Source organism: Aquarana catesbeiana, linkage group LG09, assembly GCF_042186555.1.
Source record: "Aquarana catesbeiana isolate 2022-GZ linkage group LG09, ASM4218655v1, whole genome shotgun sequence".
NCBI classification, from domain to species: domain Eukaryota; kingdom Metazoa; phylum Chordata; class Amphibia; order Anura; family Ranidae; genus Aquarana; species Aquarana catesbeiana.
Window position 1 is genome coordinate 53,912,641 of NC_133332.1, and position 15,310 is coordinate 53,927,950.

Genomic DNA, 15,310 nt, shown 5'->3' on the forward strand with positions numbered 1-15,310 from the left:
AAAATGTTGAAAAAAAACCCCAATATTTTCTAATTTCAGCTATAAAACATTAAAAAAAAGAGAAAAATCTTGCAAGCTACAGCATTTTTACGACGTTCATACAATACAAATTGTGAGGGGAAAAAGGTATATAGATGTATATACACCAGACCAGCTCCTAACACTGATCACAAACCCATATTATATATATATATATAATTATAATGTGTGCAAATAATAGTGTTTTCTTACAAAGTGTTGCGCTGTGTCATCAACAAAAAAAACTCCATATAAATCAAAATACCGTACTTAAAGGAGAAGTCCAGCCTGAGCTCATTTTGGCTTGTCTTCTCCTCTGGATCACAGGAGTGAAATTAGTTTTGCACTCCTGTGACCCGTTTTCAGCAGAGAGCGGTCTGAAGTCCATTCTCTGCTGACGTCACTGGAATCAGTCCAGACACCACGTCATCACGACAATGGAAGTCTGGATCCGCCGGGTGCCTGGACTGATAGCCGTTTCAGCATCTCAATCAGCCACTGAGATGGCCACTCCCCGCCCCTCCACAGCTCAGCGCTCCAATGAGCGTAGAGGAGCAGAGAGGAGAGCTGCTGATTGACAGGCAGCAGCTCTCTGCTCGGGGAGCCGAGAGAACCGAGCCATCGGCGGTGTTCAATGGCTCGGTTCTCAGTGCAGAGACGCCGGGGGACAGATGCAGAATCCACCTAGGTAAGTATGATGGAGGAAAAACTGGATTCCCATACTTCTCTTTTAATTCCTAATCATAAACATCAGCAGATAGTTGAAAAAAACGTGCATACATCAAAATTCCATGCAATAGATAAAGTGCAACAAAGTCCATATAAATGTGCAGAACAAATCTCCCTCAAGTGATTGATAACGTGATCACATAAATGGAAATAACAACGTCCAACCACCTCCAGGTCACCTCATTTGTGCTCCCTAATCATTCCCTCTGTTTGTCAACACAGGACTCTGGGCTGTGATTGGACACAGCCGATCAGCAGGTCTTGGGCATAAATCATTGACCGGGACCTGCTGTGTTCAATTACAGCGGGAATCAGCAGAGGGGGGCCCTGCTGAACCTGGAAGAAGACAGCGACTTCTGTAAGCAGTTAAACCTGAACTCCAAGAATCATCTTTTTTTTTTTTAGATTTACATTGGCCCAGCTTTGTTACATCATAACTCTGCAGACATTCACTCTACAGTCAGCGCTGGTCTCTTCTGGGTGCTGCTCACGTGACTTGCCATATGTATACTGAACACGGGATTGTATGCTCGGTACCTCCGCCATTCAGAGAACGTCTTGTGTTTTTTGCAACAAAAAAAAAAAAAAGTGTTCTCTGATTGGACAAGACAGAAAGGGGATAGATGACGTCACAATCTCAGTCTCATTCTCTGGGTGGCAGAGAGCTGAGCAGGTAACCCCATGTGTTCAGTATATAAATGGAAAGTCACTTGAGGAGCACCCAGTAGAGACCAATGCTGACTGACACATGGATTTCCTCCAGGCATTCTGATTGATTCCCACATTCCAAAGACATGCTGCTAGGTTACCTGGCTCCTATCTAAATCGGTCCTAGTATATGTAATGTGCATGTGAAGTAGGGATCTTAAATCGTAAGCTCCTTGAGGACAGGGATTATTGTGAATGTACATTATATAAAGCACTGTATAAATTATTCGGCACTATATAAATACTAGATAATAAATACAAATAAAATGAACTTTCCTAGAACTGGAATATTGGCTTCCTTCAGACCTGTTTTTATTTTTTTAATAATAAAGCTTTGATTTCTCTTACTGTAGTGAGGCGCCTCAATGAGCTGAACCTCTCCTCCCAGGCGGCTGCAGTTTTACGGAAGGCTTCATGCCGTCTGATCAGCTGCTCCACCTCGTCCACGCTGTTCCCCAGCTCCGGGCTCTTCACTATGGGCTCCTGAGCAGTTAGCCAGGCCTCAGCTACTCCGGCTTCCTGGGCAAACTGGTGCACTTCCAGCACTAGGAGGACAAATCCACACAAGTCAGAGTTAAACCAAAAATGTTCTCCAGAGGCTCACAGAAAAATAATTTCAAAAAAGTGCCCAGACACACTTAGGGTTATTTACTAAAGGCAAATAGATTGCAATGCAATGCAGTTGCACCAGAGCTTAGTAAATGAGGGAAAGCTCTGCTGACTTTCATCATCCAATCATGTGCAAGTAAAAATGCTGTTTTTTTTAATTTTCCTTGCACATGATTGGGTACTCGTTGCAAAGTGAAGCTTTGCCCTTGCAGAGGGCAACTGCAACTTTGCAAAGTGCACAGTCTATTTGCCTTTAGTAAATCAACCCCATAGACTGCCTACGGCTGCTGTTTTTTACATTCCCGCAGTTATAGAAAGAATAGGGTAAGTTAAAGGGAAGTTTTCTGCTAGGACCTAATAAATGGATGCAATTGAAATGATGTCTTGCTCTTTCTACAGCAGACCACAGAGCAGCAACTTCAATTCACAATCTACAGGGAACAGTGAAATGTCACTGAGAGTTTCCAGCTGAATGTATTAGGGGACGTTCACACTATGTGCAGTGATCTGCATTTTTCTGCATTAGATAAGCACAGGTCACTGCTAAAGCACAGAAAATAAATTGTGTGTTACCGTGCATGCTACTGTGGACCTAGTCTTACCTGGAAGACTGGACCAAGAAAGTAATTGCCATAAAGCGATCTTGTATTTTATCGTAGCCTCCCTGGCGGTTTTCCCGAGTGTGGCTCGGGGTTAAAATTCAGTACCATTAGCAGTAACCCCGAGCCACACTCGGGATCGCATTGCAGGATCCTGGGGCGGTGTTACTTACCTTGTCCCCGGGATCCTGCGATGTCCCCCCGCAGTGTCCGAGGGCTCCGTCCTCCTCCGAAGCCTCTCTGTGCCAGGCTCCGTTCCCTGCGAGCGGTGCGACGCACAGGGGCGGAGCCTGGCGGCAAATTAAAAAAAAAGTAAAAATCATAACACATACAGTACTGTAATCTTACAGATTACAGTACTGTATGAAATGATTTCACATCCCTTTTGTCCCCAGTGCTTTGTCCTATGCCCTGCATGCAGTTTTACATGATATACACTGTTCTTTCTGCCTGGAAACTGGAGATTGTCCATAGCAACCAAAAAGTGTCCCTTTACGTCAAAAGTGGCTTTAGACCAGCTAGAAAACAGCGATAGTAAATTAGAACACTTGCAGAATTGAGCGATAGTGAATTGTGGGGAAATTTATTTTATTACTATTTTTTTTTTTTTTTTAAATTATTTATTTTTATTTATTATATTATAATTTATGTTTTTGTGTTTCAAACTTTATCATACCCGGGATATCTACTAGACTCTGGTTTGGACAGATTTAAGTGTGTTATTGTTAAGATTTACAGACCTACAATATAAAACGCCAAATTTCCATGCAAAATAATGGTACCGCTTTCAGCACCTAAAATCCGAAATAATCATACCGCCAGGGAGGTTAATGTAACAGATATAAGAATCTACAGTATGTCCTGTAAAAATCTGTGGGGGGCGCAATGTCCAAATTACCACTCATGTTATTAGTTTCACTGTCGGTTGACAAAAAATAAATGACAAAAAACACACAAATTCATGCAAGCATCGGTACTTTTAAAAGCAACGAGTGTAGGTACTTAAATTTGATTTGGTATCAGCCTCTTGCTGTATAGCAGAGCTCGGAGTGGGAGAGGGAGGAGCAGCACAAGAAGGAGCCAATCAGCTGTGCCCCAGTGTTCATGTACCAACAGGGAACATGCTGCTCACATGCAGGGAGGCTTCAATGTCTGCTCTGCTGATCCAGCAGTAAAAACAGTGTACAGGGGGTCCCCTAGTTACAAACATCCGACTTACAAATGACTCCTACTTACAAACGGAGGGAGACAACAGGAAGTGAGAGGAAATCTACCCCTAGGAAGGGAAATTCACTCCTGTAAGAGCTATTATGGGGAAAAGGTACCTCCACTGATGCTTTATCACCAAGGCTTGTTTCCACAACAACCCAAAATTTTCAAAATCCAATTGTCATGGGGACAGAAAGTGGGGTGAAATCTTCTGAACAGGGGCACAGACAGCAAAACAAATGTTACAGGGGTGTTAACCCTTCCCTATGCTATCCAAAAAGCTGAAAAATATTTTTTTTGGCTGGAGCTACACTTAAAAAATGTACCTGTTCTGACTTACAAACAGATTCAACTTAAGAACAAACCTACAGTCCCTAACTTGTTTGTAACCCGGGGACCACCTGTATACAGTGCCTTGAAAAAGTATTCATACCCCTTGCAATTTTCCACATTTGGTCATTTTATAACCAAAAACGTAAATGTATTTTATTGGGATTTTATGTGATAGACCAACACAAAGTGGCACATAATTGTGAAGTGGAAGGAAAGTGATAAATGGTTCTCAAAATGTTTTACAAATAAATATGTGAAAAGTGTGGTGTACATTTGTATTCAGCCCCCCTGAGTCAATACATTGTAGAACCACCTTTAACTGCAATTACAGCTGCAAGTCTTTTTGGGGATGTCTCTACCAGCTTTGCACATCTAGAGAGTGACATTTTTGCCCATTCTTCTTTGCAAAATAGCTCAAGCTCTGTCAGATTGGATGGAGAGTGTCTGTGAACAGCAATTTTCAAGTCTTGCCACAGATTCTCAATTGGATTTAGGTCTGGACTTTGACTGGGCGATTCTAACATATGAATATGCTTTGATCTAAACCATTCCATTGTAGCTCTGGATGTATGTTTAGGGTCGTTGTCCTGCTGGAAGGCGAACCTCCACCCCAGTCTCAAGTCTTTTGCAGACTAACAAGTTTTCTTCTAAGATTGCCCTGTATTTGGCTCCATTCATCTTCCCATCAATTCTGACCAGTTTCCCTGTCCCTGCTGAGAAAAAGTAACATTTTGGTCTCATCTGACCAGAGCACCTCCTTCCACGTGTTTGCTGTGTCCTCCACATGGCTTCTCGCAAACTGCAAACGGGACTTCTTAGGCTGCTTTCACACTGAGGCAGTTTTCAGGTGTTTAAGTGCTAGAAATAGCCTCTAACGCCTGAAAATCGCCTCCCCATTTATTTCAGTGTGACTTTTCACACTGGGGCGCTTGTGGGACATTCTGAAAAGTCCTGCAAGCAGCATCTTTGGGGCGGTTTGGGTATACACCGCTCCCAAAACGCCCGGTCCATTAAAATGAATGGGCAGCGCTTCGGCATCGCCGCAACACGAGCACCTTTAACCCTTTCTATGGCCGCTAGTGGGGGGGTTAAAAGCACCCTGCTAGTGGCCGAAAAGAACCCCCGGCGCGTTCAGTGTGAAAGTAGCCTTATGGCATTGTTTCAACAATGGCTTTGTTCTTGCAACTGTTCCATAAAGGCCAGATTTGTGGAGTGTACTACTAATAGTTGTCCTGTGGACAGATTCTCCCACCTGAGCTGTGGATCTCTGCAGCTCCTCCAGAGTTACCATGGTCTCTGATTAATGCTCTCCTTGCCCGGCCTGTCAGTTTAGGTGGACGGCCATGTCTTGGTAGGTTTGCAGTTGTGCCATACTCTTTCCATTTTCGGATGATGGATTGAACAGTGCTCCGTGAGATGTTCAAAGCTTGGGATATTTTTTTTTTATAACCTAACCTTGTGTTAAACTTCTTCACAACTTTATCCCTGACCTGTCTGGTGTGTTCCTTGGCCTTCATGATGCTGTTTGTTCACTAAGGTTCTCTAAGAAACCTCTTAGGGCTTCACAGAACAGCTGCATTTATACTGAGATGAATTAAAACCCAGGTGGACTCTATTTACTAATTAGATGACTTCTGAAGGCAATTGCTTCCACTAGATTTTAATTAGGTGTACCAGAGTAAGGCGCCTTTCACACATACGGACCATTCGTCTGTTTTTCATCCATCCGTTGACGGATGAAAAACGGACATCAATGCATTCCTATGGAAAAACAGATGACATCCATTTTCATCCGCTTTCGTCAACATCTGTTTTTTTGAACAGAAGAAAGCCCTTTTTTTCCATCCGTCAAAAAAATGGAACAGACGAAAAACGGATGTTAACGGATGACATCCGCTTACATACGATCCTCTGACATCCGTTTTTAAACCCTTTTTTTTCCTTCTTTAAACACTTTATATTAGCTGGTTGCTAAGGAGGGGGCTGGGAAGCCAGTGAGCCGCCGCATCCTTAACAACTGATGAGTCGAGTCATCAGCTGTCAGCGGGCTTCCCCGCTGACAGCTGAATGTAAAAAAAAAAAAATTGCGAACCCCCCCCAGGTCAGGAAAGGGAGGGGATGAGCGAGCACAGACCCCGACAACCACCGGCTGGGGTTGTCGAGTTGAGGCCCTTGTCCACATCAACATAGGGGCAGGGTGCTTTGGGGTGAGGGGGCTGACAGCTGATGACTCATCGGTTGTTATGGACGTGGCGGCTGGCTTCCCGGCCCCCTCCTTAGCGACCAGCTATATACAGTGTTTGAAGTGCAGTAACTTTTTGTTTTTTGTAAAAAACAGATGAAAAACTGATGAATACGTCATCCGTTTTGACATGACTGATGAAATTAACGGTCCGTATGTAAGAAAGGGGCCGAAAGGGGGCTGAATACAAATGAACGCAACGCTTTTCAGATATTTATCTGTAAAAAATTTTGAAAACCGTTTATCATTTTCCTTCCACTTCACAATTATGTGCCACTTTGTGTTGGTCTATCACATAAAATCCCAATAAAATACATTTACGTTTTTGGTTGTATGAATATGAATACTTTTTTAAGGCACTGTAGCTCCTCATATTGCTACAACTAAATGATATCACTGCGTCACTAAGCCATCTACAGGTTCTTCGCTATAGCGCTGTATCATTAACCCTTCCATAAAACAAAAGAAAAAATGTTGCGCTGTCAAAATAGTGATATATAATAAAGTCTTTCCTCAATATATTATCAGAGGATATAAACCGTTAAAGTCCTTCACATGATCCAAAACACATTATATGTTTAAAGTTGAAAGTGTTCAAAAACCGTGTCACATATAATCAATTACAATGAGATCACTAAGCGCAATTTCCCCATATATACCTTCCATAAAACTGCCAGCCTATTCTGGTCCCGCAACGCTGGCACATCTATTTTAGCGGTGGGAATATATAAAAACAAAATGGAAACTGCATGAACATACACCCCCCCCCCCCATCAGATGTGGAAAACCAATTTAAAGGGGCAAGACCTGGGATTTCGAGCCATTTTCCCCAGATTTATTGACACTTATGCCTCGTACAGAAGATCGGAATTTCCGACAACCAAACCGTGGATTTTTTCCGACGGATGTTGGCTCAAACTTGTCTTGCATACACACGGTCACACAAATGTTGTTGGAAATTCCAAACGTCAAGAACGCGGTGACGTACAACACGTACGACAAGTTGAGAAAAATTAAGTTCAATAGCCAGTGCGGCTCTTCTGCTTGATTCCGAACATGCGTGGACTTTTGTGCGTCGGAAATTGTGTACACACGCTCGGAATTTCCGACAACAAGCCTTGTTGTGAGAACCTGAAATTTGAGAACCTGCTCTCAAACAGTTGTCGGAAATTCCGACAGCAAATGTCCGATGGAGCCTACACACGGTCGGAATTTACGGCAACAAGCTCACATCCAACATTTGTTGTCGGAAGTTCCGATCGTGTGTACGCGGCATTAGAATAGGCATTGCGGTGTTGGATATTCTTCTCAATCAACAGACACATGTTCATTTGATCCATTGTTGGCTGTTTGTGGGAGGGGGTCTTCCCAGTAGTAGTATGTAGTGGAAGTATAGCCACTTCCGGAAGGTTTACCCCCTTCATGACCAGGCCATTTTTTGCAAGACACAGCACTGCGTTACTTTACCTGACAATTGTGAGGTCATGCAGTACTGTACACAAATAAAATGTGTCGCAAATAGAGCTGTCTTTTGGTGGTATTTGATCACCACTGAGTTTTTTATTTTTTGTGCTATAAACAAAAAAAGGTTGTCAATTTTGAAAAAAAAAAAAAACACAAAAAAAAATATATTTTTTTTATTTTCTACTATAAAAAATATCCCCCAAAAAAATTTCTTCATAAATTTAGGCCAATATGTATTCTGCTATATATTTTTGGTTAAAAAAATCCCAATAAGTGTATATTGATTGGTTTGCGCAAAAGTTATAGCGCCTACAAACAATGGTATATATACTGGAATTTGTATTTATTCATTTTTTTTACACTAGTAATGGCAGTGATCAGCGACTTATAGCGGGACTGTGATATTGCGGCGAACAATCTGACACTTTGTGGGAGCCAGTGACACCAATACAGTGATCAGTGCTAAAAATATGCAGGGTCACTGTACTAATGACACTGGCTGGGAAGGGGTTAAACATCTAGGGCAATCAAAGGGTTAAATGTGTGCCTAGCCAGTGTTTTTTTGTGTACTATGTTTGGTGCTTTCCCTGTGACAATTCACAGCAAAAGCAGCGTGCTGGCAGCGTGTGCATGTGCCCCCTACCCGGAAGTGCCGGATCACCTACTAGGTACATGATCAGGCGCAGGAGAGCCGCTTTGCCGCCGTACATCCTTGTGATGCGGTCGGCAAGTGGATTGCTTGCAGGCTTGAAATAGAGCCCTAAGGATAGCCTGTTGTACATGTTGGTCCATACATTCATCCCTCAAAACCCTAAAAACACATACCACGGGGGTTTTTGTAACTGGGATATGAAAGAAGGACTTTCTTTGGGAAGCAACTAAGTGCCAGTATGGTTCTAATTTTGGACAACGCCAAAGCATATGTAACAGGTCCCCATGGTCTTATTTGCATCTGTGACAAATAGGAGTGGAGCATTTAAAATAATAGTTCTCAAAAGTAAATGGAGCTGGGATAAAGAGGTGGAGTGAGGTTAAAGAGGAACTTCGTTCTACCTAGCAAAAAGATCAATTTCTAAAGCTGCCCATAGATGGATCAAAATTCAGTGGGTTCAGCAGGGACTGGCCATCTATGGTTATTCCTATTCAGTGTATTCTGACAGTAGAGGAGATCCCACTGTCAGAATACAATAACACATTGGGGAGGATTCCTCCATCCACCTTCCTTGTGTGGATGGGGGAATCCATTCAGTATTTTCTGTTGATGGGAAAAAAAAACTGATCCATGTATGGCCAGCCTAATCCTGGATTTAAAATGCATCCATGCATATAAAAACATACTTACTAGTCCATGGAGTCTAATTTTGTCCGCCTGGCAGCCACAATTTTCCCTCACTCCTTTGCAGCCATCTTTGACTGAGATACAATGCATGCGCAGAGACTCTGCAGCATATATGCGCATGTGTGAGATCTGCAGGTTTCTGATGGGTCCCATAGACTGGCAGACTTGCAGGGTGTCTGCGCATGTCTGGCTGAGAATCTTGCATATGTAGAGAAGGCCATGGTTCTCTGCCAGTCCACGGGACTGCTAGATACCTGTGGCTTTCTGCTTATGCGCAAGTTGGCATGAGCTGAACACTGGGCCTATGTCATTCTCACGTAGACAAGTATTCAGGAACTAAAACAGAAATGTAGGTATTTATTGTTCACATTTTCCCCCCAATTGTTTAAGAGGGAGTGGGGAGCAAAAAACAAAGAAAAAGTAACAGCACAACTTACCAGCCAGCCTGCAACAAACCGAATTGTTCTGTTTTAGAGTTTATAAGAGTTGGGACTGTAATTAATACTGGGGTGCTTTGTAGCGCACTCTGCAGTTTACGCATGTATTTGCAAATGCGTGCAAACTAAACCTCTGTTTTTAACATGAACTGTTCAACAGAATAATTTGGTTTGTTGCAGGCTGGTAAATGGAGCTGGGAATTTTTCTTTGTTTTTTTCCCTTTTCTTTTTTTTTTTCTTCCAAACAAGGTTTAAAAAAAAAAAAAAGGTACATACAGTATAAGAATATGTCAGTCATACAATTGGTATGTTATAAGAATGAACATAAGAGATATTACATGTAGATTGCAGACCAACAAGCCGCCATTATACAAAAACAAGGAAGACCGCGTATATCGAACATCTGTCAACTAGCGTCAAATATCTGGGTAAATCTCAATCAAATAACAGGAAGGGTATTTGAGGAATTAAAAATGTTATATACCGTATATACTCGAGTATAAGCCGACCCGAATATAAGCCGAGGCACCTAATTTTAGCACAAAAAACTGGGAAAACTTATTGACCTAAGTTTTATAAGCCTAGGAAGAGAAATGCAGCAGCTACTGTAAGTGGAAAAGAGGGTCAACAATGCCCATTTGCAGCCTCACTGTGCCCATTTGCAGCCATAGGTCCCCCAAACTTCAAACTTGGTAGTTAAAGGGTTCCTAGATGCCCCCTAGCTGCAGCCAAAATTTGGGGTCTCTGGACCCAAAGGATCCGAAATGACATTGCTGCAGATGGACACAGTTGACAGACTTTGGAGCCCCATACTTCGGGGCCACTTGGTGCTTGGAACAGCAAATTTGGTGTACAAACCCAGGGGAACGAGCACTACAACACATCCAAAGCTGGGGATCCTAGCACCAAGTGGCCCCGAGAAACGGGGCCCCAAAGTCTGTTTGGAAAATGTCAAGCACTTTTCTGTAGTAGAGAATGACATTTTCTGAATCGAATTTTGGGCCCCGTATCTCGGGGCCACTTGGTGCTAGGAACCCCAGCTTTGGATATGTTGTAGTGCACTGGGTTTGCACACCAAATTTGGGGTTCCTAGCACCAAGTGGCCCCGGGATATGGGGCCCCAAAGTCGGTTCAGAAAATGTAATTCTCTGCTGCAGAAAAGTGCTTGACTCGAGTATAAGCCGAGGGGGGCATTTTCAGCACAAAAAATGTGCTGAAAAACTCAGCTTATACTCAAGTATATACGGTATATATACCCTGGCAGAATTAATGATTTCTTGGCCATTTTTCAGAGAATATGAATGATAACACAAAAACTTTTCTTTCACTCATGGTTAGTGTTTGGCTGAAACCATTTATTATCAATCAACTGTGTTTACTCTTTTTAAATAATGGCAACAGAAACTACCCAAATGACCCTGATCGAAAGTTTACATACCGTCTTTTGCCCCCTTTAACATCAATGACAGCTTGAAGTCTTTTGTGGTATTTGTGGATGATGTTATTTATCTTCTCAGATGGTAAAGCTGCCCATTCCTCTTGGCAAAAAGCCTCCAGTTCCTGGAAATTCTTGGGCTGTTCTGCATGAACTCCATGTTTGAGATCTCCCCAGAGTGGCTCAATGATATTGAGGTCAGGAGACTGAGATGGCCACTCCAGAACCTTCACTTTATTCTGCTGTAGCCAATGACAGGTCGACTTAGCCTTGTGTTTTGGATCATTGCATTGTTGGAATGTCCAAGTATGTCCCATGCGCAGTTTCCTGGCTGATGAATGCAAATGTTCCTCCAGTATTATTTTGATAACATACTGCATTCATCTTGTCAACAATTTTGACCAAATTTCCTGTGCCTTTGTAGCTCACACATCCCCAAAACATCAGCGATCCACCTCCGTACCTTTCATAGGCATTGTTGACTCCTCTCCAAATGTAGCGTTTATGGTTGCGGCCAAATAGCAAAATTTTGGTATCATCACTCCAAATGTTTTTGTGCCAGAAGGTTTGAGTCTCTCTCATATTGTAAGCAGGATACTTTATGGCATTTGCGTAGTAATGCCTTTCTTCTGGCGACTCGACCATGCAACCCATCTTTCTTCAAGTGCCTCCTTATTGTGCACTCTTGAAACAGCCACACCACATGTCTTCTGAGAGTCCTGTTTTTCACCTGAAGTTATTTGTGTGTTTTTCTTTGCATCCCAAACTATTTTCCTGGCAGTTGTGGCTGAAATTTTAGTTGGTCTACCTGACCATGGTTTGGTTTTAACAGAACCCCTCATTTTCCACTCCTTGATTAGAGTTTGAACACTGCTTATTGGCATTCTCAATTTCTTGGATATCTTTTTATATCCCTTTCCTGTTTTATACAGTTCAACTACCTTTGATAATTCTTTGGCTTTCCCCATGACTCAGAATCCAAAAATGTCAGTGCAGCACTGGATAAAAGATGCAAGGGTCTGTCAGGAATCCAGAAATTCATTGACCTTTTACACACACACACACACTAATTACAAGGAAACAGATCACGGGTGAGGATGGTTACCTTTAATAGCCATTCAAACCCCTTTGTGTCAACTTGTGTGCATGTTATCGGGCCAAAATCACCAGGGTACGTAAACTTTTGATCAGGGTCATTTGGGTAGTTACTGTTGCTATTATGATTTAAAAAGAGTAAACTCAGTTGATTGATAATAAATGGCTTCAGCCAAACACTATTCATGAATGAAAGAAAAGTTTTTGTGTTATCATTCATATTCTCTGAAAAATGGCCAAGAAATCAAACTCTGCCAGGGCATGTAAAATTATGAGCACAGCTGTAAAAAAATAAATAAATATTATAATAAATATATATATATATATATATATATATATATATATATACACACACACACACACACACACACACACACACACACACTGAAAGAAAAAAGTATTTGAACCCCTGCTGATTTTGTACGTTTGCCCACTGGAAAAGAGATGATCAGTCTATAATTTTAATGGTAGGTTTATTTTAACAGTGTGCAACAGAATAACAATATCCAGAAAAAATGCATTTCAAAAAAGTTATAAATTGATTTGTATTTTAATGAGTGAAATAAGTATTTGATCCCCTATCAATCAGCAAGATTTCTGGCTCCCAGGTGTCTTCTATACAGGTAACGAGCTGAGATTAGGCACATTCTTGAAGGAAGTGCTTCTAATCTCAGAAATCTCAGTTACGTGTATAAAAGACACCTGTCCACTGAAGCAATCAGATTCCAATCTCTCCACCATGGCAAACAGCTGTCCAAGGATGTCAGGGACAAGATTGTAGACCTACACAAGGCTGGAATGGGCCTACAAGACCATCGCCAAGCAGCTTGGTAAGAGGGTGATAACAGTTGGTGCGATTATTCACAAATGGAAAAAACACAAAATAACTGTCAATCTCCCTCGGTCTTGGTCTGCATGCAAGTTCTCACCTTGTGGAGTTTTAGCCCCCGTTCACACCTATGTGAATTAGATGCGGCTTACACCGCATCCAATTAGCAGGACATTTTAAAATACATTCATTTGAATGTATCTGGTTCACATATTGGCGTTGCATTCGCACTGCGCATTGCACAAAAAATGTGTGCGTTTTTGGGCTTTGCGGTGCGAATTACAAGCCCATTATCTCCTATGGGAAGGCATCTGATTCGCAGATGCATTGCGTTCTGAACAAGGATTTTCTCCTTCTCCTCACTACACCTCCTCCTCTCTCCCCCCCCTCTCCCTGCTCACTGATCCGCAGCTATAACGCAAAGAAACCTTTGAACAACTGATTTTTATCTTCCCAGTGAAACCTGAGCTTCAATTCGCACCGCACATGTGTGAACCCAGGCTTAATGATCATGAGAACGGTGAGGAATCAGCCCAGAACTACACAGGAAAATCTTATTAATGATCTCAAGGCAGCTGGGACCATAGTCACGAAGGAAACAATTGATAACACACTGTGCCGTAAAGAACTGTGGGCAAACATACAAAATCAGCAGGGGGTCATATACTTTTCCCCCCTCACTGTGTGTGTGTGTATATATATATATATATATATATATATATATATATATATATATATATATATATATATATATATACACACACACACACACACACACACACACACACACACACACACACACAGCGGTGACGGAAAGTATTCAGACCCCCTTAAATTTTTCACTCTTTGTTATATTGCAGCCATTTGCTAAAATCATTTAAGTTCATTTCTTTTCCTCATTAATGTACACACAGCACCCCATATTGACAGTAAAACACAGAATTGTTGACATTTTTGCAGATTTATTAAAAAAGAAAAACTGAAATATCACATGGTCCTAAGTATTCGGACCCTTTGCTGTGACACTCATATATTTAACTCAGGTGCTGTCCATTTCTTCTGATCATCCTTGAGATCATTCTACACGTTTGAGTCCAGCTGTGTTTGATTATACTTATTGGACTTGATTAGGAAAGCCACACACCTGTCTATATAAGACCTTACAGCTCACAGTGCATGTCAGAGCAAATGAGAATCATGAGGTCAAAAGGAACTGCCTGAAGAGCTCAGAGACATAATTGTGGAAATGCACAGATCTGGCCAAGGTTACAAAAAAATTTCTGCTGCACTTAAGGTTCCTAGAAGCACAGTGACCTCCATAATCCTTAAATGGAAGACGTTTGGTACAACCAGAACCCTTCCTAGAGCTGGCCGTCCGGCCAAACTGAGCTATCGGGGGAGAAGAGCCTTGGTGAGAGAGGTAAAGAAGAACCAAAAGATCACGTTGGCTGAGCTCCAGAGATGCAGTCAGGAGATGGGAGAAAGTTGTAGAAAGTCAACCATCACTGCAGCCCTCCACCAGTCGGGGCTTTATGGCAGAGTGGCCCGACGGAAGCCTCTCCTCAGTGCAAGACACATGAAAGCCCGCATGGAGTTTGCTAAAAAACACCTGAAGGACTCCAAGATGGTAAAAAATAAGATTCTCTGGTCTAATGAGACCAAGATAGAACTTTTTGGCCTTAATTCTAAGCGGTATGTGTGGAGAAAACCAGGCACTGCTCATCACCTGTCCAATACAGTCCCAACAGTGAAGCATGGTGGTGGCAGCATCATGCTGTGGGGGTGTTTTTCAACTGCAGGGACAGGACGACTGGTTGCAATTGAGGGAAAGATGAATGCGGCCAAGTACAGGGATATCCTGGACAAAAACCTTCTCCAGAGTGCTTAGGACCTCAGACTAGGCCAAAGGTTTACCTTCCAACAAGACGATGACCCTAAGCACACAGCTAAAATAACGAAGGAGTGGCTTCACAACAACTCCGTGACTGTTCTTGAATGGCCCAGCCAGAGCCCTGACTTAAACCCAATTGAGCATCTCTGGAGAGACCTAAAAATGGCTGTCCACCAACGTTTACCATCCACCCTGACAGAACTGGAGAGGATCTGCAAGGAGGAATGACAGAGGATCTCCAAATCCAGGTGTGAAAAACTTGTTGCATCTTTCCCAAAAAGACTCATGGCGGTATTAGATCAAAAGGGTGCTTCTACTAAATATTGAGCAAATGGTCTGAATACTTAGGACCATGTGATATTTCAGTTTTTCT

At 42.3% G+C, this 15,310-nt stretch overlaps 1 protein-coding gene across 3 annotated transcripts in view; it reads right to left on the reverse strand.

The window, feature by feature from the left end:
* Positions 1-15,310, reverse strand: part of SPTBN4 (spectrin beta, non-erythrocytic 4) — a 285,984-nt gene that overhangs the window by 19,365 nt on the left and 251,309 nt on the right. For all 3 annotated transcript variants that reach the window (XM_073598514.1, XM_073598515.1, XM_073598516.1), the window contains one exon: positions 1,804-2,000. In XM_073598514.1, coding sequence (XP_073454615.1) covers positions 1,804-2,000 — 197 coding nt within the window. The remainder of the gene's footprint in view (positions 1-1,803; positions 2,001-15,310) is intronic.